Source organism: Crocuta crocuta, unplaced genomic scaffold (genome assembly GCF_008692635.1).
Source record: "Crocuta crocuta isolate KB4526 unplaced genomic scaffold, BGI_CrCroc_1.0 scaffold41, whole genome shotgun sequence".
Classification (NCBI taxonomy): Eukaryota; Metazoa; Chordata; class Mammalia; order Carnivora; family Hyaenidae; genus Crocuta; species Crocuta crocuta.
Window position 1 is genome coordinate 14519199 of NW_027529428.1, and position 23931 is coordinate 14543129.

The 23931-nt window shown below is 47.0% G+C and overlaps 1 protein-coding gene across 1 annotated transcript in view; it reads right to left on the minus strand.

The window, feature by feature from the left end:
• Positions 1-1418: 1418 nt before the first annotated feature.
• Positions 1419-23931, minus strand: part of LOC144227614 (histone-arginine methyltransferase CARM1-like) — a 157574-nt gene continuing 135061 nt past the window's right edge. The window contains exons 8-11 of the mRNA XM_077759303.1: positions 8191-8272; positions 6914-6999; positions 3835-3924; positions 1419-1704 (exon numbers count right to left, since the gene is read on the minus strand). Coding sequence (XP_077615429.1) covers positions 1419-1704; positions 3835-3924; positions 6914-6999; positions 8191-8272 — 544 coding nt within the window. The remainder of the gene's footprint in view (positions 1705-3834; positions 3925-6913; positions 7000-8190; positions 8273-23931) is intronic.

Below are 23931 nucleotides of genomic sequence, written 5' to 3' on the forward strand. Positions count from 1 at the left end.
TGGGATATTGGGAGAAACCGAAATATCAAACCATCAATAGTTTTTTAAAAATGTTTTTTAAGTTGGGGTGCCCGGGTGGCTCAGTCGGTTGTGTCCGACTTTGGCTCAGGTCATGATCTCATAGTTTGTGAGTTTGTGCCTTGCATTGGGCTCTGTGCTGACAGCTCAGAGCCTGAAGTCTGCTTCGGATTCTGTGTCTCCTCCCCTCTCTGCCCCTCCCCAACTTGCAATCTGTCTCTCAAAAAAAAAAAAATGTAAGAAATATTTTTTAAGTTTATTTATGTTGGGGGAGAGAGAGAGAGAGAAAGCATGAGTGAGCAGGGGAGGGGCAAGACAAAGAAGGAGAGAGAGAATCCCAAGCAGCCTCCGCACTATCAGCACAGAGCCTGGTGAGATGCTCGTGACCAGGAACCATGAGATCATGACCTGAGCTGAAATCAAGAATCCGATGCTTAACCAGCTGAGCCACACAGGTGCCCCCCCATCAGTGATTTTTAAAAAGGAGTAGATCTATGCCCTCCACTCTTAGGTATCTATTAAAATAACAAAGCAGACTTATCTGCACAGATTCAGGACTCAGTGCTAAGGGAAACCCTAAGTGGGAGACAGCTAGCTGAATCTTGTAAAACAACAATAAACCTCCCACAGCGATGTCATTAGTACACGCACAGAAAATCACCTGGAAACACGTGGACCACGGGGCCCCATCCGGAGAGTGGGGTGAGGGGTGGCAGGCTGTGTGCACTCTAGACACTGTTGTAGTTTTGAATTTATATGTGAATGTGCTAGGTTTTTGTACTTAGAGAAATACAGACTTTAGAAATGGAAGGACTAGGGCGCCTGGGTGGCTCAATCGGTTGTGTCCAACTTTGGGTCAGCTCATGATCTCATAGTTTGTGGGTTCAAGCCCCGCGTCAGGCTCTGTGCTGACAGCTCGGAGCTTGGAGCCTGCTTCGGATTCTGTGTCTCCCTCTCTGCCCCTCCCCAGCTCGTGCTCTGTCTCCCTCTTCTTCGAAACTAAACATTAAAAAAAAAAAAAATAGAAGGGTTGACATGTGAGGTGGTGAGCTCTCCATCACGGGAGTGTTCAAGCACACGGCCGAGAAGAGGCAGAGGTAGGGAGAAAAGGGAGTGGAGTGAGATGATCTCTGAGTGCCCTTCATATCCTGAGAGTCCTTGAACCTCTCTGCTTTTCCTTTCTGCCCTGATTTACCCAGGAGAAGCTCCAACAAGTTGAAAGAAAATAGAGCATTTCAAAAAAGAGATATATCGAAGTAATCGCTGCAGAGGAGAGGCCTCGTGAAATCCATTAGCAAAGGGACGCAGCCAGCCCCGCCTGACACCACGTAACGCCCTGCTGTGCTCGTCCCCTGGGGAACAAATCGATTTTATTGTACTAAATTTGGGGGTGTGTGTGGCTAGATGCGAGGAAGGTCAGGAAGCTGACGTGGGATTTCAAGCTCTTGATAATTCAGGCCTTTGGCAGGCGCTCCCACGAGCCGACGGATGCCCTTCCTTCCCCCGCGGTCAGGTGGAGAACGCTGCCCTTGAGTCATCCCAAGTCTTATNCTGTTGGCTACAAACAGCACTTTCCCTGAGAGGGTCTCTCCTTCTTTGGCAAAGAGGGGAGTGTGAAGAAGGCACCGCACCTGATACCAGTGGGTCAGAGGCTCGGTTGGGGCTGTGGACAGCCACACAGTCACCCTGGGGGGCGGGAGAAGAGTTAAAAGTCAGTTACGTTCCAGGGCCATATGGCATGGACTGGACTGGGGACTTAGTCTGATCGCTGGTTTGCAGAGTTTTCAACTCATGGAATCCTTTTAAGGTAAGGACAGCTCAATTTAGGTCATTGCCGTGTGCTGGGGGCTGTACCAAAAGCTTTATATCTATTCTCCCACCAAGACTATACACTAACTAAAGTCAGCCCAGAGAGGGTAAAGGACATGACATCACACAGAGGGCAGCTGAAGAGCCAGGCTTCAAACCTGTGGATCTGGCCATTTTATCGATCTTTTTTTTAAGTTTATTTATTTTGAGAGAGAGAGCGAGCGAGAGAGCGAGCATGAGCAGAGGAGGGGCAGAGAGAGAGGGAGAGAGAGAATCCCAAGCAGGCTCTGCATGGATGGCAGATGCAGGGCTCGAACCCACACACCTGAGCCGAGATCAAGAGGGTGACGCTTAAGGGACTGGGCCATTGGGGGACCCATCTGTCTGTCTTTCTGGATCAGAGTTCATTAGAAGCCCAGCAAGGAACAGAGTTAAATTGGGAACCGAGTTGGTTACATGTCCCTCAAGGTAACAAGTCTGGAGTCTGGCCTCCTACTGTCTCATGCCAACCTGTTCAGGGGCCCTGAGATGGCTTCTGGAAGCGAGAAAAGCCCCGGGGCAGATGGCCTCTGGTGTCCTTCTAGCTTGGCTGTCCCACACGTGTGTGCGGGCGTGAGCGTGTTTGCACGGGCGTTCTTCATTTCATTCGAAGGCGTGAGAACACCTGGCTGTGTCTCCAACCCCACGCGCACCTGTCCTGGTGACCCAGCTGACCGTGTCGCTGGCTTGGGTGGAGTAAGGTGTGCGTTACGCACACGGCCGATTCCTACAGGGTTCATTTTGATTTGAAGATGTTGGTGGTGTGGGGGTGGGGTGGGGGGGGAGGAAGGCATTTTACAAAATTTAACTGCTAAGTAATATAAATCACTCTTCTATCAAAATGAACTCAGGCACATTCTGGAGTAGGATGCCAATTCTCTAAAGGTTTGTAGGATCAAGTGTTTTACTTCAGAGGAATTCCCCCCTCGGAGCAGGCCCCTTCCAGCTTCTCTTCCTCACCCCTGCAGGAACGGATTCACTGGTGGAAAGTCTGAGAAACAAACGTGCGGATTCCTTGAACAAATATGCTTGTGTGCTGTAGGCATGATGTGAGCATCACTTCCTTTTTCTCTGATTGTCACCCCAGACGAGGCTGCCGGGGATCCGCTCCTCCCCTGAGCACCCCCACCCCTGCGAGCTCCCTGAGCTTTATCACAGACCCACGGACACTTCTGTTCTCCTGGAGCAGGAGATGAGGCTGGATGCTTTTATAAGGAGGAGAGAGGGGTGTAATACAAAAGCTTTCCTTTGGCCCCGTCATGTGACCCAGAGCCATCGTCTTCACTAGTCAGAGCCTGAGATGGCCTGGCAAGAGAGTCAGGGAGTCAGGAGGAGAGCAGAGATTTGGGGGTATGGGAATGGCACAGCCCTGACAAGGAACACCAAATGTGGACAGTCAGCTTGTAGATGGTCTTTTTCCTCTTTTTTCTGAAGTTTTCAAGCTCTTTAGGAAGGTCAAGGAGGACACGATGAAATGACCTCATGTTGCAATTAGCAGTAGTGGTATATGCCTGCCTGATCATTGAAGAAGAACTCTCTGGAGTCTTCTGTGAGGTGGAGGTGTGGACAGATAGGGGGTAGGAATGATCCCAGGGACCACCCAGGTACATGAGGTTCTCTAGCCAGGATGACGTGACGGAAGCTGAGGCAGGAGCTGGGGGTCTTTCCCACCCGCTATTCTGGAAAAATCCAAGGGGGCTGATGTAGTCCAGACCCTTCCTCATCCTGTTTAATCTCAATGCAGTTGGCTTAAGAGGCTTTTATGGTATTTTAGCCAGAGCTGAGAGGACATTATGGAAAACTGTCTCGTTTTGACTTTGCCCTAAAATCTAAAAGTGCTTTGCTTCCTTGGAACCTAGAGAAACGAGTATTGTTGTTGAAATTAACTTCAAAACACTTTCAAGTCATGATTACAGCCTGCAGAGGATGGCGTGGGACAGAGCAGTCAAGGACGCGGGTGATACCTACACGGATCCAACAAAGGCCACGTCAAACCAGAACGCCAGGCCGTGGATGAGGCCGGACTGCGTCATGTGAAACACAAAGGGGATTTCTACTCTGCAAGGAAAGAAGAAAGAGAGAGAGTGGAAACATCTGGAATTATTTTGTTGTTGTTGACAGGCATACTAGATACATTCGTGGGATCAGCGGGAAAACCAGAGAATCTTTTCTTTTTCTCTTAAGTGCGGTTGCCTTGGCAGCAAGAGCCGCTCAGCGTGTGATTGATGCCTGGGTGACGCCGCACATCGGAGAGTTCTGTGCTTTGACAAAACCCTGCATGAGTTTCCGACCAGGCCACGGGGAATGTCACGCCAGAGCGGCCATGGTTTATACCAAACGCACAACGATTGGGAGCAGCGGGGAAGACTCAACAAGACCTAGGCGCTTACTTGACAAGCCACTTAAATCCCCTGAGCCTCAGTTTCCTCATCCATTGATGGGTGACGAAGACACTCTCTGACTTCCCCTGCAAGGTTCTTGGGTGCGTCAAATGGGGAAATGTGAACGAGAGTGCTTGGCAAACTTTAAAAGTGTTTCACAACTGCAAGATGGTCTTATTCATCCACTGCTGAGGGGAGATGTGTTGCAGTGAGTGCTCTAAGGATTTTCAAAGGAGGTGGTACCTTATTGCATTCATGGTGCCCCCCAGAGTTGTAACTTTTTTCACCCTGTGGCAGTCAGAGCATTTCTGGAGTCTTCCACTGTGTTGATCACACTGAATTTTTTGACACTGCATTGCCATCATTTCTTCCTATTGTTTTTGCGTTCCCCTAAATGGACTATGAACTCTTTAAGGGTAGACTTTTAAATATTTTTTAAATTTTTATTTATTTTTTTTTTTGAGAGAGAGAGAGAGAGGAGAGAGAGAGAGAGAGAGAGAGAGAGGGCAAGCAGGGGCTAGGGACAGAGAGTGAAAGGATCCTAAACAGATTCCACGCTCAGCACGGAGCTTGATGTGGGGCTCGGTCCCACCACCATGGGATCATGACCTGAGCTGAAATCAAGAGTCGGATGCTCAGCTGATGAGCCACCCAACGGTAGACTTTAAAAAATTACTTTTTGTGCCTGTGCAAGCACCAGCACTCTACCTGGCACATGGGAGGATCTCAATAAACATTTGCTGAATCAATACACAAAGTGGCCGAATGACAGGTGACAAGCCAACACAGGCATTATTTTCAAAAAACTCCCTGGGACTCAGGAGGGAGCCCAGGCCAGCAAATAAAGTCCACAGAAGTCCACATGGCCTGGGCCTGCGGTGGTGGCTGGAGGTGTCCCCAAACGCCAGTTCTCTTGGGTTGAGCGTAAGGTAACCTGGCATGTATCCACTCAGCCAGGCTCAAGCCTAGTCATGTGACTTACTCTGGCCAATTAACAGAAGAGAAGTGATCTGGGTCATTTCCAGGCAGAAGCTTTTATTACCAGTACGTACTTCAGCACGCTCCTTCTTTTCCCTCCCTTTTCAACAGAGGCTGCTGCATCAGGGCGGTGATGCTACACAGAGTGACATCTGGGCACAACAGATCAACAGCATCGAGGAGATAGACTCCTGTGCTATAAGCCAACTGAGGTTTCTTTTTTTTCCCTCTGTCCAAGATTTTATTTACATTCAAGCTAGTTAACAAAAAGCGTAGTACTGGTCTCTAAATAGTAGAATTTAGTGATGTATCACCTACATGGGACACCCAGTGCTCATCACCAGGGTCCTCCTTAAGGCCCCGCCTCCATTTGGCCCCTCTCCCCTCCAGTAGCCCTCAAGTTTGTTCTCTACGGTAAAGAGTCTCTTGGGGCACCTGGGTGGCACAGCCGGTTAGGCCCATCTGTTCTGGTTCAAGGTTTCTTTTTGTTACTGCTGCAGGTCCTAGCCTGCGCTGACTAAACACCCTTTGTCCACTGTCAGTGCCAGACAGCTGACAGTTTGCGTTGGCCAGCTGCACCTGCTCAAGTCTGGCCCCCGTTTCCTCAGTAGTCCAGGAAAGATGACAACTTGGCTGGGTCTTAAATTTTGTACCCCCCAAAAATATGCATAGTGATTTTCTGCCAAGGAGTGAAAAATCATCCAAAGGGGATTCATAGCACCATCTGAGGACTGAGTTCTCATTTCAGAGTCTCTTCAACTGAAGGCGAGGAGGGCAAAACTAACCTTTACTGAGTGTCCTCTTTGAAAATGAGCCAGTGGCTGTGAAACACTTAGCCCAGCACCTAATGATTAGTAAGCACTCGACCAGTTGCAGCTCTTCTTCCTGACATACTTGTAAGCACTGGCCTGAGTGACTACAGGGCAAACAGCCCCGGCTCTGGAGCCTTCTGAATGGTTCAAATCCCAGGTCTAACATACTCACGCGGCACCTGGGTGGCTCAGTCGGTTGAACATCTGACTTCGGCTCGGGTCATGATCTCACAGTCTTTGGGTTCGAACCTCACATGGGGGGCTCTGTGCTGACAGCTCAGAGCCTGGAGCCTGCTTCAGATTCTGTGTCTCCCTCCCTCTCTGCCCCTCCCCTGCTTGCGCTCTCTCCCCCTCTCGCTCAAAAATAAATAAACATTAAAAAAAAATGGGGGGCATTCACTTTTGAATGTCCCCTCTCTATAAAGAGAGTTTTCCTACTATTCTTACTTTCTAATCTTACGCGTTAATACTTTTGCTGCTGCTCCAAAAATTTTTTTAACATACTAATTCTGTGATCTTTTGGTAACTAGTGTTCCACTCTGTCTCACATTTGTCACCAGTAAAATTGAGGTAACAACAGTTCCATCTGTAGAGCAGTGTCGTGAGGACGGAATGAGTCATTACACATGAAGGGCTCTGCACACTGACTGGCTGTAGAAATACAAGCTATTACTACTCAACTTTTCTCATTCAACTCTCAGAACAAGCCACAAAAGCAGCAGCATTATTCATGTTTTGCAATAAAACGGAACTAGTATTGATATACCATCCCTGTGTGGGACTCCCACCCGAGATCTCACCCCTGCATTGAGGTTTTGGGGCTCAGCAAGGTGGAGGAGGCCTTATAGACCAAAGGTAATGCTGATATTTACAAACCTGTGCAGATCCGCTTCTTCCGCATCCATAAAGTTAACTGTGTATTTGACTGTCCGAGCCATCAAAATCCTAACGTCAAATGTGTCCTTGGGAGAAAGGAAGCAAAGGCGTTATCTTTCTGTCAGGTTTAACTGGACCCAAGCAAGACTGTGAAGTGGCTTTCCTCCTGAAGTTTCAGTTCAACAAGAGTTAGCATTTAGAAGGCATGAGCTTAATGAGAATTACTAGTAGCTAACGTTTATTTCACGCTTACTACACATCAAGCACAAGTGCTTCGTGCTTTCCTGAGGGCCAAGTGCTTCGTTAGGTTGTAGCATTCAGGCCTCACCATGTTTCTGGAGCAGGTGTTTGGTGTACTGGCATCCATCCAGATTTTACTGCTCTTCTACATTCCAAGACGTTCCAGAGAAACTTACTCTACCTTCTGCTCCAGCTGTGGCCTGTGACCCTAGCTTGGCCAACCCGTGCATTACTTTTCTCTGAATATAGTTTCACTTGCAGAAGCGTGACCCAAGGGAGGGTGATTAGGCTCTATCCAGACTAATCCTGGGGCTTCGGCCCAAGTTATTGGAAAAAGGCAGGTCCTCTTGTGGGACTTAAAGAGTTGTTAGTATCTGAGGCTGGAGGTCCTGAAGCCATTTTGCTACCATGAGGGGGAGATCCTATCTGACAACAGGGTTAAATCGGAGGTAACGGAGATAAATTATGAGGATAGAAGAATCAGAGTCGGGTGACATTGTCTGAACCCCTACAAGAGGTCCCCACCTTCAGGCTTGGCAGTTTTTGAGGGCCAGTAATTAAGCCAGTTCTGGTTAATGCAAACTTATTGTTGTCTAAGGTCACACAGTCAGATGGGGCCACGACTGAAACCCCAATCTGTTTGACAGCAAAGTTCCTGTTCTAAGCTATTTATTTTACAAAGCTTCCTCCTTTATGCCTCGGGCCACCAGAATCAATGGGAAGATATGAATTATTGACCAAGTATGAGGGCTGAGTGTGTACACGGGGTGAGCCGGGGTAGTGGGAGAATCAGAAGTTCCTTATTGAAAGGCACTCAGAAAGTCTCCTTGCCTCCGACAGCACCATTCTCTGAGAATGTTCTTAATTGATTAGAAGATGAGAGCTGAGAAGACTGGAAAACATAGGACTCCAAGGAGCTCTTTCTTCTCTTCTGCGACGGCTTTGCTGAGCCCGGCAGCACCATGCCTCCCAGGAGCGCGAGCAAGCGGATCAATAGATTAACACATGGGGGAAAGCCTGGAATGAAACACACTTACTACTATCGGCTGTCTGAAATATTCGTCCACGGCAGCCCCCCGGAGACTGGACAGGTTGACCCCATAGAAACACTGCTGGTGCCTGAAAGAGGGGACACAGAGAATCACCATGCATCTTCCCCTCAGCAGAGTCCCGGAGCCCCTTACGGGCTCTGTGACGCTCTGTGAGGCCGCTGCCCAGGTCCGCAGAGGCAACCTGGGACAAGTGTGCGAACACGTGAACGGGAACTGGTCTGTGGGGAGGAGAGAGGAGGAAGTCCTCTGCAGCAAACCTGCAGACCTGTGCGTGACCTGCGGTGGGAAGAGACGAAGGGGGAGGTGGTTGAGGTGAAGGACACTATTTGGGGAAGATGACTGGGGATATTTATGAGGATATTTAGGAGCCTTCAGGCTCCCATCCTTGACCTCAGGCCTCAAGATGGCTGCCTGCTCTAGGACATGCTGTCCGAGTCCTGAAATACAAATCCTTGCCCCCCACCCCCACCCCAGAGCACTTGAGATCTCCAAAGCCGCTCAACATTCCCGCTGTTTCAGGAGATAGATTTCTCTTTTCCATTCTGCTGTAACCTCGGGCCTGCAACTTCCTGATGGCACCTGCCGTGGTGGCCGATGGCCAGAGTCCCCAGTGAGCAAAGGCCATGCCTGGTGGTGAACTGCAGCCTGCCTGTCTCCATTCGCTGTGCACATTTCTTCTCAAATCTGTGGTCAGTGATGTGGACGAACGTGACAAATCATGCTTCCTTCCTTCTGTGGGCCAGGTGCAAAGCATTTCCCGGCACACCCCTGGCTGTGTCTTACTTTCACATAAGGGATGGGCCACGCCTCAGACCGCACCCGGAACCCAGCACGCACTCTGTGTCAGCTTGGCTAGTAGTCTCCACTCTTTAGAGGAGAGATGTAGGGTGTGGATTAAGAGTAGCTTCATTTGGGGAACTCACCAAACTCCACACCCAAAAAACAAACAACCCAGTGAAGAATGGGCAGAAGATATTAACAGATACTTCTCCAAAGAGGACATCCAGATGGCCAACAGACACATGAAACGATGCTCAGCATCCCTCCTCATCAGGGAAATACAAATCAAATCCACACTGAGATACCACCTCACACCAGTCAGAGTGGCTAAAATGAACAAATCAGAGAACTCTAGATGCTGGCGAGGATGTGGAGAAACGGGCACCCTCCTACACTGTTGGTGGGAATGTAAACTGGTGCAGCCCCTCTGGAAAACAGTGTGGAGGTTCCTCAGGAAACTAACACTAGAACTCCCCTATGACCCAGCAATAGCACTGCTAGGAATTTACCCAAGGGATACAGAAATGCTGATGCATAGGAGCACATGTACCCCAATGTTCATAGCAGCACTCTCCACAATAGCTAAAACAAGGAAAGAGCCTAAGTGTCCATCAACGGACGAATGGATCAAGAAGATGTGGTTTATCTATACCATGGAATACTCCATGGCAATGAGAAACAATGAAATCTGGCCATGTGTAGCAACATGGATGGACCTTGAGGGTGTTATGCTGAGCGAAATAAGTCAGGCAGAGAAGGACAAATATCATATGTTTGCACGTATAGGAGGATTAGGAGGAACTTGACGGAGGAACAAGGGGGAGAAGAAGGGCAGAAATGGTGGGGGAAAGGGAGAGAGGCAAACCATGAGAGACTCTTGAATGCTGACAAAAACTGAGGACTGATGGATGTGGGGGGGAGGGGGGATGGGCTTGGAGGAGGACACTTGTGGGGATGAGCACTGAGTGTTATGTGGAAACTAATTTGACAATAAACTATTTGTAAAAAAAAATTAATACATAGTTACTATAATGTAAAAAAAAAAAAGAGTAGCTTTATTTGGGATGGGGGTGGGGGCGTCTGGGTGGCTCAGTGAGTTGTGTCTGACTTTATCTCAGCTCAGGTCATGATCTCACAGTTTGTGGGTTCCAGCCCTGCACTGGGCTCTGTGCTGATGGTGCGGAGTCTACTTGGTATTCTCTCTCCCTCTCTCTCTGCCCCTCACCTGCTTGTGCTCTCTCTCCCTCAAAATAAATAAATAAAATTTATAAAAAAAAGAAAGAGAGAGAAATTTTATGCGGGCTCTGCATAACTGGCCTGACTGGCTGTGTGCACCTGCCCAAGTCGCCCGAACCCTGTGCCTGTTTCCTTTTCTCTAAAATGGGGTTCCCTTGATCCCTCCCCATCCTTTCCCAACCGCATGCCTGCCAAACTGCAGGGAACAGAGGAAAACCACCCCCATCACAAAGAAGAAACACACAAAATTTGTGGTGCAGTTTGATTTTGGTGGAAAGACCGGCCCAAGCAAGGACCTAAACCAGAAATCAAAGCCTCGAATGCCCTCGATGAGGGAGACCTCGATGAGGTAATGTTAAGTCAACAGCCAGTCCTCATCCGACAAGAGAAAAGTCAGTCCCACCGAGCTACATACAGACCCTGAGGGGCACGTGCTATTTCTTACCTCTCAGCCTTTGCTCGTTTTCACCTCTGCCTGGAAATCGCCTTCCCCTCTTTTGTCCTGTCTATCTCTACCCTGTCTTTGGGACTCAGCTCAAATGCTCCCATTTAAAAAAATTTAAATCTCGTGTTACAATATTTAAGTGTAGTCCGTTTTTTATTCATCCGTGTGTATGTATTTAGCACAGGGCTGGTGAGTTGCCAGCACTCAAAGATGTCTAGCTCGCTTTTATCTATCAATCTTGAAGGCATGAAGTGAGGACGTGGTGTCCTTAATGGCCTCGGAGGGGACACGGGTGCCTATGAAGACACTGGAGAAATGCAAGATCATTGCCCCAAGTATCTTCAGTTTCATTATGTGACTTTTTAATCTTTATTATTTTGAGAGAGAGAAACAGTGTGAGTGGGGGAGGGGCAGAGAGAGAAGGAGACACAGAATCAGAAGCAGTCTCCAGGCCCCGGGCTGTCAAGCGACGCGGGGCTTGAACTAGCAGATGGAGAGATCATGACCTAGGCTGAATTCTGAAGCTTAACCGACTGAGCCACCCAGGTGCCCCTCATTATGTGATTCTTTTTTTTTAATGGCTTTCTTTTCTTTTCTTTTTTAATGTTTTATTTATTTCTAGGAGAGAGAGAGATAGCCTGAGCAGGGGAGGGTCAGAGAGAGAGGGAGTCACAGAGTGAAACAGGCTCCAGGCTCTGAGCTGGCAGTCAGCACAGAGCCCGATGCGGGGCTCGAACCCACGAACCGCGAGATCATGACCTAAGCGAAAGTCGGACGCTTAACCGACTAAGCCCCCCAGGCGCCCCCCTCATTATGTGATTCTTAATCCTCTCTTTCCAACAAGGCCAGGGCCAGGCTGGCCCACAGGTACAGCCAAACTATGAATACACATATTAAAACAAGGCTCCTATAAGTCTAGAAAACTCTGGAAACAGAACACTGCAGTATTTAGAAGGAGAGTAAAGGTGTTTTGGGGGAAATAAGTAAGTCATTGTCACAACAAGTTTTCATTAGAAGGAAGGAAGTGGGGAAGGAAAGTGAGGGAGCCGGGGAAAGAAAAGAAAGGGACAGAGGCAGAGACAGAGAGTTTTCCAGAAAGCCCAGAAGGACTCAACCCATCCATCCTTTAGAATCCCCTGGGAGGCTTTGCCTGGCCTGACTCCCTTCAATTGCGACTCATTTGATCCAGGGTGTAAACGTGCTGCTTGTTTGTTTCCAAAGCTCAGCAGGTGATTCTCATGTACCACCAGGGTTGGCTACCAGACGTTACCTGTTCTACAATCCTCACCAAGTGGGGAAAGAAGAATCTCCAAAGGCAAAGGCAACCTGCCACCAGCAGTGCCTGAGGCTGCAAACTGCTCTATTCCTTGTACGCAGCCTCCAAGGGACCGAGCCTGTGCCCTTTGCCTTGTGTGGTGCCAATTAAAGTCCAGCGGCAACGATCAGCATGGTGTACGCGGGTACCACTCCTCGGGCGTGCATCCTGGTGGGCCGAGAGCCCACTGCCTGGGTTTTAAAACTTTCTGGGGCGCCTGGGTGGCTCAGTCGGTTAAGCGCCCTACTTCGGCTCAGGTCACGGTATCACAGTTCATGGATTCGAGCCCAACGTCGGGCTGTGTGCTGACAGCCAGCTCAGAGCCTGGAGCCTGCTTCAGATTCTGTGTCTCCCTCTCTCTCTGACCGTCCCCTGCTCACACTGTCTCTCTCTCTCTCATTCTCTCTCTCTCATAAATAAAAAAAAAAAACCAAAAACTTTTCTGGCCAGACCATCTTTTGGATTCTTAGAGATCTCAAATCTCTTGAAATGCGTCACAAAATAATTAAAGCAGATGGGAGCTGGCATCTCTCTGGGTCTCCTAAGAGACAATGTGGGGGGATGAATCAGGAAACGAGTCTGTTGACTTGGAAGCTGGGGATAACTTCCACTGTTTTCATCCTATGTGGGTTTTATTTTCCAAGTTAACTTATGGCCTCTTTATGGGCCCATAAGGCAGAGACCACGTACGGTTTTTCTCCCGACTTCACATTTCCAACTCCCCACCTTTCCCCTCCTCTCCCCTCCCCCATACTACATGCAATGTCTGGAAGGTCCTGCGAACAGAGCCCAGAAGGAAGGCAACAGTACTCTTAGCTGTGCCTATCAGACCCAGGGCATGTTTTTATTAGGACATGAACTTCCCCAAGTTCTACATGCAGAGCTCAGCTTGGAGAGGCATCCAGGGAAGCCTCCTCTCTGGCTCCTTTGGTCTTGGCTCTTCACTAGTCCATCCTGGACTTTTNGCGTGCATCCTGGTGGGCCGAGAGCCCAGTGCCTGGGTTTTAAAACTTTCTGGGGTGCCTGGGTGGCTCAGTCGGTTAAGCGCCCTACTTCGGCTCAGGTCACGGTATCACAGTTCATGGATTCGAGCCCAACGTCGGGCTGTGTGCTGACAGCCAGCTCAGAGCCTGGAGCCTGCTTCAGATCCTGTGTCTCCCTCTCTCTCTGACCCTCCCCTGCTCACACTGTCTCTCTCTCTCTCTCTCTCATTCTCTCATAAATAAAAAAAAAACCCAAAAACTTTTCTGGCCAGACCATCTTTTGGATTCTTAGAGATCTCAAATCTCTTGAAATGCATCACAAAATAATTAAAGCAGATGGGAGCTGGCATCTCTCTGGGTCTCCTAAGAGACAATGTGGGGGGATGAATCAGGAAACGAGTCTGTTGACTTGGAAGCTGGGGATAACTTCCACTGTTTTCATCCTATGTGGGTTTTATTTTCCAAGTTAACTTATGGCCTCTTTATGGGCCCATAAGGCAGAGACCACGTACGGTTTTTCTCCCGACTTCACATTTCCAACTCCCCACCTTTCCCCTCCTCTCCCCTCCCCCATACTACATGCAATGTCTGGAAGGTCCTGCGAACAGAGCCCAGAAGGAAGGCAACAGTACTCTTAGCTGTGCCTATCAGACCCAGGGCATGTTTTTATTAGGACATGAACTTCCCCAAGTTCTACATGCAGAGCTCAGCTTGGAGAGGCATCCAGGGAAGCCTCCTCTCTGGCTCCTTTGGTCTTGGCTCTTCACTAGTCCATCCTGGACTTTTGTCCTTCCTCCTCGCTCACACATCTCTCCCCACGAGACTCCGGGATCTTCCGGGAAGGACGGTGGTACCAGCTTTTGTTCTTAGAGGATCGAGCACCGGCTTCCTGCATCCATGGGGGCGGGGTGGGGGGATCTGTAACGAGAGCTCTCTCTCTGCTAATATGAACATGCTCTCTCACAGCACAGCTCACATATTTTACTTAAAAAACAAAAAAAGAAAACCTTTACATCTTCATCTCCATTAAGGAGCTCCCTTCCCTTGGGAAAAAACCAACAAAAAAAAAGAAAAAAAAGAAAGAGACAAAAGGAAGGAAAGGGAGGGAAAATCCTATTCTGCTGTTTGACAATTAAGCAACTGTGTTTTTAAATTTTTTTAATGATTTATTTATTTTTGTGAGAGAGAGAGAGTATGAGAACGGAGGAGGGGCAGAGAGAGAGAGGGAGACACAGAATCCAAGGCAGGATCCAGGCTCTGAGGTGTCAGCACAGAGCTGGACACGGGGCTCAAACCCATGAACCGCAAGATCATAACCTGAGCCAAAGTCAGACGCTTACCGACTGAGCCACCCAGGTGCCCCAACAATTAAGCAACTGTTTTTGTGTGTCTTAATGTACTATATACTTTACTAACAGTGACAACCAAGGTTATGCCAACCTGATGAGGGATATATAAACCCTATGAACTAGAAAACAGATACAGGGATCCAAGAATGTCACCTAAGACACACATGGTACTCATGGTACTGCGGATGAGGAATGAGAGGGTGGCTGGGATGGCCTGTTGGGGGTGGCTCACAGGACTAGGATGCTTATCTAGGAACAAATGATGTCTTCTTAGTTTTGTACACATCCTTATATATGCCAGGGCTTCAGGCTTGGTAGTCACGACAATTTTCCCCATCGGTAGAATGTAGACATACCACTGCGTAAAGTAGTATCTATAAAGATGCTTGGCTCATGATGTCCTTGGTTTTTTGGGTTTATACACCAGCAAAGCAATGCGGCTTCTATTTTGTGTGTGATATATGTATATACTTTTTTATATTTTTAAAAATATGGGGGTTTATATATTTTAAAAATATATGGGGGTTACTATAAAAATAAGCAGGGGAAATAAGTGCACAGTCCTTAAAAGCAACCAAGTTCCAGACTGTGCATCTTTTGTAAGAAGGAAGGGCACGTCTGGGATTTCATAAAGGAGCCCAAAGAGCATCTGTAGGTGCGCCAGTGTAAATGCAGAGAGGACTGGTTTGCATAACAATTGGACCTATGGGAGCCTGTATCAGAAGGAAGAGTGGGTCCACCCACACAACTAGGTGGACATCTCTTGTTTGTTTGAAACAGGAGACAGTTGCTCTTCTTCTGATAACAGCACCAGATTTTCTTCTGGAAGGCACCTCATCCTCATACTCAGTCCTTGTGACTTGGGTGGTGTCTTGCCTCTGCTCTTGACTCATGGCTCAGTCCCAGTCAATCAGAGCATCTTACTGCCCTGGTCTCAGCAATAAGGTCCCGGCAACCCTCGGCAGGGTTGGGCGTCTAACCCGGTGAAAGTTAAGTCTAAGAACTTTCCTCAAACAGCAAAAATAAAGGCTTGGGACCTCATCAAGATTAAAAGCTTCTGCACAGCAAAGGAAACAACNTCCTCAAACAGCTGCAAAGGAGACGTGGATATGGAGCTCTGAATTCATAAGTCTGCAAGTGTTGTACACGGCTCAGGAGCAGAAATCCTGCTCATTCTCTGAACCAAAGCCAGTTTGTAAACACTGAACAGATGCAGGTAAAAGCAGTTTTTGTTGAGATGTGGCATGAAGGATATGCTGCTCTATTTGCAATAGACACTCCCAAGGCTCGAACACCCACCCTTCTAGCTGTAGTCCTGAATACATTCCATGCTTTTAAAAATGGATTCCCCTTTAGTGCCCAAGTGCACAATGTCTCCTATTCCCACCACAAATGTTAGTTTCTTCTATTCCCGTAACTTGCATGCTGGGACTGCAGTGAATGGATGGAAAGATGAATTCACCATTTTAAAGATCAGACTCCTTCACAAAGGCGCCTTGGGCCATAGGACAAGTGGGTATCAAACTCACCCTAGACCATACTGGGGTCATCTTCTCCTGGACTCCAAACCTCCCTGTTAATTTCCTGAGCCTGGCTGCTTCTGTGCACAAAAGCCAGGTGGGCTCCTGGATTGCACAGATACACAGAGAAGCAGAGGTTTATCAAGAAGAAATACTGGTAGCTGAAAGGAGATTATTGCGCTAGTCATGGTGGTGTTCCCTCAAAAGTTCTCTCTCTGTGATACTTGGTGCCCCCCATACTTGGCTTCCCACAAAAATTCAGTTACATCACGTTCTAATTTGAAATGTTCTCATTTGGTGCACATGGCGTTTCTGTGTACTGGTGACTATCGGGGCCAAATATATTTTGGGGAAAGACCAGAAGGCACGAAACTCCTGCTACGCCAAGAGAACCTGCAGTAGAAATTTCTGTTTGGCGGCAGAATTAGCCTGGGAACAAACCATCCGTTACCTTCGCAGTGGAATTGAGCAGTCTGTCCATTCAGATGAATGGATTTCCTTAAAAATAATGTGTTTCTCAGCAGCACTGTGGTCAATAAGACATTTAGCAGCCTCAGTGCAATGGTCAATAAGGCATTCTGTAGACTCAGAGTAGACAGGTGTGAGAAGAGAGCTTTCAGGGCCTGTGGAAGATTTCTCACGTTAATCTTCCCTCATCCTTTGCAAGCACAGACTTCTAACTTCCATAAGTACAAACGATTACAGGACATCCACCACTGGCATCCTGAGATCACTCAACTGGCACTACCTTTGTCTGCCATGATGGATGCATACGACCTGCTCACAATTCTCTGGGAAGGTAACTGAGAAGTATCTTTTGGTTCCTTAAGGGGTGTATCACCATTTCAGGGCCACCTCGGATCCTCTCAGTCTTATCTGCTCTCTGAAATCCTCAGCCATGTGTTCTGACATGCTATGCCAAGGTATGGGCTCATTTGACCCTACACCAGCAAGCCCAACAGTGCCTCACACCAGGTCTTCACTGTGTGTCCTTCCACTTCCACCCAAGGCCATTCCTGTTGACTCTGGGCCATGGATGCCATGAGACCCATTTGGTGTCCACACATTCACAACCAAAAGGTATAGGCTAGTGAATGTTGAGGGGTGAACAGTTGACCAATGGGGAGATAACAGCCCGTGGATAAATATCCTCAATCTTCTGTATACACTCTCTTGAGATGTAGTTCATTCAACCTCTGGAGATGGTCCCGAGGGATCAAGAAGTCTCTTGGTGTTTGACACCATGTGGTGGTCAGCTAAGGAATGCACTTCTGCATTCACTTTCCCTCCTTCCCTGACTCACTCCTATTTTTCCTCATTCTTGGTTTGCTGGGATTACGTTCCTTAATAAATTTGTAGCTTATAAACTCTACCTAACACCTAGTTCCTTGGGGAACCCAAGATGAGCTCAAGATAGTAAACCAGCCACAGAAGAGCTGCAGAGGAGACTGGGAATGCAGCCCTGAAGGTTCTATGTATCCCAGCTGGTGCCCTGGCTGGAAAAGGGTGGAACCCTGAGGGCTGGGGTTGGGAGAGTTGAGTGAACAAGGTGCAGAATCCTGAAAACAGCTTCCAACTGCCCTGACTACTGCAGGTGCACAGAAGCAGAATTCTTATCCTTCTTGTCCAACCAGTACCTTCCTGAAGACCACACCACCCCCTCTCCTGAAGCCTGTGCCTCGCAAGATAATTTTGTTCTCCTCGAGATCAGCCTCACTATTGCCAGCTGCCTTCAGACCAATGGTCCTCCATGGCTGTCAGGCTGATAACTCGGGCACAGCCTGAGCAGTAAGTCATTTCCTATTCTGGGCGAATCTAACTTATATACTTAAGAAATTGCAGAAGCTAAATAATATTTCCTGCTAAGAACCAGGGAAATATGTACAGGAATGGATTTTAAGGGTGTTGGACTAGGAAGGGTAGGATATAAGTCAGGATAGGGCACAATTTCATTGACATGGGCACTTACAGGATCCCGTGTTCTAACAAAATACCAGACCTATCAGTCCGCTGGGATGTCACTTTGAAGATTGGTCATGATGATGGCCTGCAGTCAACGGACTGGTGATTCCAGAGCTTCTGCAGCAGAGTATTAAGGAAGGAGTCAGAAGGCTCAGAGAGATGGAGATGCTAGAAGGGTCTGCAATGTAAGACCCAAGAACATCTCCCCTGACTACATTCTCAGAAAGACCCAGGACACCCTCCTTTCAGAAAGGTAATAGGGGACGAACGAGTAAGAGAGCAATGGTATCTTTGGGAAGCTTACGGTGGCTGTCCTCAGTAGCTCACCAGTACACAGTGTTCCCAGTGAGCACAATTTGGATGGAATTTCAGACATCAGAATCAAGGAAGCAGTAATTAACTGTCAAAATCAAGAAGGATGTAATTACCGTGTGGGGAAGCGAGGCTAGAGTGACAGTGAGGGTACCCTGACCTGGGGTGGTGCTAACAGACCCCGGCATTCCCAGAGATGTCAAACAGATATATAGTTAACTAGGACAGTATTCAAATTATGTAACAACAATGATAACACGACTGCCAGGTGGTGAGCAGGATGGCGTCAGTTGTTGCAATGGAGAGATGAGGTCCCTCCCCCAGTTTCCGGGTCCAAGTTCCAGATACGGCTTATGGGTCTAGAGACCACTGGTCCACAAATGCAGTGGAGGCCCAGTCAGTGACGAATGACTCTGAAGTACCACCACCAGCACACATGGTCCATGTTCTCCAGTCTTTCTCCAGAGGATCAGAGAAATGCTGATAAGAAGGCGGGGCTGATATGGATGCCAGGGCATTCAGAATGCCTCTGGTTAATAAAGGCTTATGGAGGATAGGTAGTAAATAAAGTGTGGGGCCAAGTCCATCACACAGATACCCAATGGGTTCCTATCCACTCTGTGGTTATTTCCTGAGTCCCCGAATGCACAACTGGGAGGCATTCAGTATCTGGTAGAACCCTCACACTGGCCTGTGAAGAAAGGGCTATCATTGTAGCAAAGTACACGCAGAGGGCCCATCTCTGAAACTCCCCATCCCCAGGTAGGGAGTATTATTACCTTTAATTTCTGAATAAGGAGATTGTGTCTCCGAGAGATTAAATTAACTTGGCTAAGGTTTTACAGTTAGAAGTGGACAGAACCAAGAATTAAACACAGTTCAATGGGGCTCTAGAGTCTGAGTTACCCAGCTTTTAGCTACTACCTATTTTGCCTAGGCCTTTATATGTTGTATAATTGTAACAAATGTAATAAAGCAAACTAGCTCCACCTTAAATTTCTTGAGAATATTTAGTCACTCCTCTTAATTGATCTGAGGTATGTTTTTCTCCACAGAATCAACTGAAGTTGTATTTAAAGGGCATGGTTAAAAACCCCTGAACTAGGGCCACCTAGATGGCTCAGTCGGTTAAGCATCTGACTTTAGTGCAGGCCATGATCTCACAGCTCATACGTGCGAGCCCTGCTTCGGGCCCTGTGCTGATATCTCAGAGCCTCAGCCTGTTTTGGATTCTGTGTCTCTGTCTCTCTCTGCCCCTCCTCTGCTTGTGCACTCTTTCTCTTTCTCTGAAAAATAAACAAACACTAAAATAAAAAAATTTTAAGCCCTGAAACCAATTATTTTCAATAATATCAGTGTAACATCACATAAAGAAGTTTTGCAGCTGGGAAGGATGATTCTTTATGACTGAGACTTATTATTAGGAGGTACTTTTCAGAATCTTAATAAATAAGGGACAAGAAATCTTAATCAAGTAAGGAAATTATTAATTTTGTAGGTGACTGCTATGAATGTCAGAATGTAGTACTCTTCTTGTCTACTGAGGGAGTCTCATAATTGGTTATGTAGAAAGGATAAAGTTCTATGCTTACCACATACTTAAACTACAATGACTTTTAGAGTTAAATATAAACATTTAAAAATCTTAAATGGAAAAAGTGAAAACATGAAAGACATAGAAGTTAATACTAATCTTAGGGTGGGGAAGCCTTTTTCCAAATAAAGAAAAAGAAAGAAACTACCAAAGGAAGCACTGGTCGAAAGAAACTATCAAAGGAAACACTGGTCGATCTAGCTACACAAAAAGATTTTAACTTCTTTTGTGATGAAAACCATCACAAAGATGGCTACAAGGCAAATTAAAAATTCTGAAGAAAATACAACAAAGTCTTAGTACACTTAATACGTAAAGAATTCTTATGCCAATGCATGTATCTTCCAGTTAATAAATGCATATTGAACAACTATTATTAGATAGGTTCAATGATACGGACACAGCGTGAAACAAAACAGCCACTATCATGGAGCCTGCAGAAGAGACATTAAGTAAGTAAAAACATATACTACAGCAGATGATAATAAGTGCACTAAGGGAAAATGAAGTCAGAAGTGAGACAGTGGCTTCCAGGAGGGAAGAGATTATAATTTCTAATTAAGAGCAGGTCTCCTGGGAGGATGGACTGTGAACTAAGACCTGAAGAAGAATGAGAGCAGGCCATGGGGCCATCTGCATTTCTGGCAGAGGCCAGGAGGTGGCGGCAAGCCTGGTATGGCCCAGGAGGGGCAAGGGAAGCAGTCAGGGAAGACAGGATAAGAAAGGAGTGGTAAGAGACAGCATCGCAAGGGTAGCCGGGTGGCACTATATCCCGGAGGGTCTCATCACCCACAGTGAGAAGTCTGGCTTTTACAGTGCAGAAGGTGGGAAGCCACTGGAGGTGCTGGGCCGAGGAAGACTATGATCTGAATTATGTGTTATCAAGGAAGAAGAGGAAGTAAGTTGGAAGGCTACTGCAAGGCTGTAGTAGAAGCAAGGTGTTTTGTTTTGCTTGTCGCGTTTTTGTTTTGCAGGGGTGGGTGGGGGTGCTGAGGAAGGTCAGCAGCTTGACTTTGGACATGTTAAATTTAAGATGCCCAAGAGGCAGCCATGTAGAGTTGTCACTAGCCAGTTGGACATTTAAAGTCTATGGTTCCATGGAGAGGTCTAGGTTGGCGTTCTCGCTACGGGATGTGCTGGCATAAGGACCGCACTTACAGCCGGAGGTGGAATGATTTCAGTTAGGAGGGGGGCAGAGACTGAAAGGGGAAGACAGTAAGAGCCAGCTTGGAATCAATCCAACCCTGAAGACATGGGTCATGAGGAAGAATCAGCAAAGGAGACCAAGTTGGGGCCAATAACGAAGGAGGAAAACCAGGCTTAGGCTCCAGAAGTAAAGACTCAATGATGCCAAATGCTGTTGATGAGAAACTCAGGTGAGGACTGATCACTGATTACATCTGATCATCTTATTTATTCGGCCAGTTATTCCTCAGTTTCTCAGCCTCCTTCTCCAGTATATATCTAATATCTAAATCATTTTTTTTTTTGCATTGCTTTCCCTCCTCTCAGTCAACACGTTCACTTTGATGCTTCTTGCTTTTTAGTTTTTCTACTTTTTAAAATGTTTTTATTTATTTTTGAGAGAGAGAGAGAGAGAGAGAGGCAGGCAAAGAGACAGGGAGACACAGAATCCAAAGCAGGCTCCAGGCTCTGAGCTGCCAGCACATCCCAACATGGGGCTTGAACTCACAAACTACGAGATCATGACCTGAGCCAAAGTCGGACGCTTAACTGACCGAGCCACCAGGCGCCCCTATTTTATGCCTCTTGTAATGGAAACTGTATACACTTTCACCACCTGTTCCCTGCACTAATGCAACTGAGGGAGCTCGTCCCAGTCACCCTAAGGCAGAAACTTCTTCACAGAGGGAGGGGAACTTGAAGGAGCGTGAAGGCTGAGAATTTTGTTAACTAGATATTTTTTAAAACATTTTTTTCGTGTTTGTTGACTAAAAATAAAACCGTTCAAATGCACTAGCTATCAAAGACATACAGATTAAAAATAAACTGGCCACCATTTTTTTTTTTTTTTTTTTTTTTTTGCAAATCAAATTGGCATTTAAAAAAACATAGTCCGTATGGGCAAGACTCAGCAGACAGTCTCATGTACCACCGGCGGAAGTGTTAATTGGTAAAACTTTTCTACAGGGCAATTTGGCAATATATAAGAATAATTTTTTTAAAGATCCTTCTTCACACCTTTTGGTCCAGTAATTCTGCTTCTAGCAATTTATTGTAAGGAAATAATCAGAATGCAAACCAAGATTTCTATAAAAGGATGTTCACTTTAGTATTGTTTCTTATAGAACTTAAGATACAGGATTCTATAAAATTCTATATTCTTGTAGAATATAGAAATAATACCTTAGTGTTGCTTTTTATGGTTTTGTTTTTATTTGAGAGAGAAAGAGAGAGACTGTAAGTGGGGGAGAGAGGCAGAGAGAGAGGGAGAGAGAGAATTTCAAGCAAGCTCCATGGTCAGTGTGGAGCCTGACGGGGGCTTGATCCCACGAACTGTGAGATCATGACCCAAGCTGAAATCAAGAGTTGGACACCCAACCGACTGAGCCACCCAGGCAGCCCCCTTAATGTTGTTTCTTATAAAATGTCTAGGATTAAATTAGCAATTAAACTAGTTTAATATCCCGGGGCACCTGGGTGGCTCAGTCAGCGAGCATTCAACTTCAGCTCAGGTCATGATCTCACAGTTCATGAGCTTGAACTCCACATTGGGCTTGCTGCTGTCAGCGCAGAACCTGCTTTGGATCCTCTCTTCCCCTCTCTTCCTTCTGCCCCTCCCCCGCTTGCACTCACTCTCTCTCTCTTTTTAAAAAAATAAAGATTAAAAAAAGAATAATTTAATACCCAACACTGGAGCTTGAGCTGGTAAATCATGACACAGTCACAAAAGAAATACTCACACCAAGAGAATATTGAGAAAATATGGGAACAAGTCAACAAGGTACTGAAACCAAAACTAAAGAAAAATAAAAAATAAAATTTTAAAAAGTAAAAAGGCTATAAAATGACATTTAAAAAATAGGGAAAATGAAGAGATAACAACTAAAATCTTAAGAGTAATTATTTGCACACTCACGTCAGATTATACTAGAGTTTTTACTTGTTCAAAAATATTTATTGAGGACCTACCATGCGGCAGGCACTTGGGATGCAGGGTGCTTGGGAGACAAGCATGAAAACAGACAGAATTTGGTCTTCTGCAGTGCTCACATTCTATCAGGAAGGATGGAGACAGTAAACAATAATAAATAAAGGAGTTATAAGTCGTTCCCGAGGTGACAAGTGCTACGGGAAAAACACAAGGCAGAAAAAGTGACATCGGGAGTGGTATGGCCACCACTTTAAACAGGAAACCCAGGACAGCTGGCATTTTGACAGACTTTATGGAGGCGCAGGAAGTTGCCACATGAATATTGGGGGGAAAGTACTGCACAGAGGAGGATCAGCAAATGCAAAGGCTCCCAGGTGGTTGGATGTGTCTGAAAAGTGGCTGGAGCCAAATGAACACGGACCTAGGAAACGAGGAACCAGACTGGACGGAATTTGCCAGAAGGCTTTGGGAATGCTGGGAATAAGGTTAAGAAGGTGTCACAGTAATGCGGATGAGAGAGGACAGTGTTGGGGACAAGGGGGAAACAGTGGATACAGTTGAGACTGAACGCACCCTGGGTATAGTTGGAAAGGAGAACCAAGGGGATTTCTCAGCGGTTTAGATGCGGGGACGAAGAAAGGGAGGCCTTCAAGGTTTGGGGTCTGAGCGGCCGGGAAGGCAACATTAGCATCGGCTGAGATGGAGACTATGAGGGGTGCAGATTTTGAGGGAAGTGGGGGAGATGAGGAGTTGAGTTTGGATGGTTACGTCTCTGTTGGGGGAGATGCCCAGGAGGCAGCTGGCTATAAAAATACGGTGTTTCCAGGACATGTCTGAGCTCAAGAGATCTACTTGGGAATCATTAGCATACAGATGGCGTCTGAAGCTACAGGAAAGGGTGAGCTCACCAAGGCCATAACTGTGGACAAAGAAGAGGCCCAAGCCTGTGTCCTGGGGCACTCCAGCGTCAGGAGGTGAAGGAGACAGGCAAGAACCAGAGAAGCACTGGTTGAGGAAGTGACCAGTGAGGCAGGAGAGAAATAAAGAGACGGTGGGGTGTTTCAGAGGCTGCTCAAACGCTGGCGTGGGTTAAAGAAGCTGACATGTGAGGACCC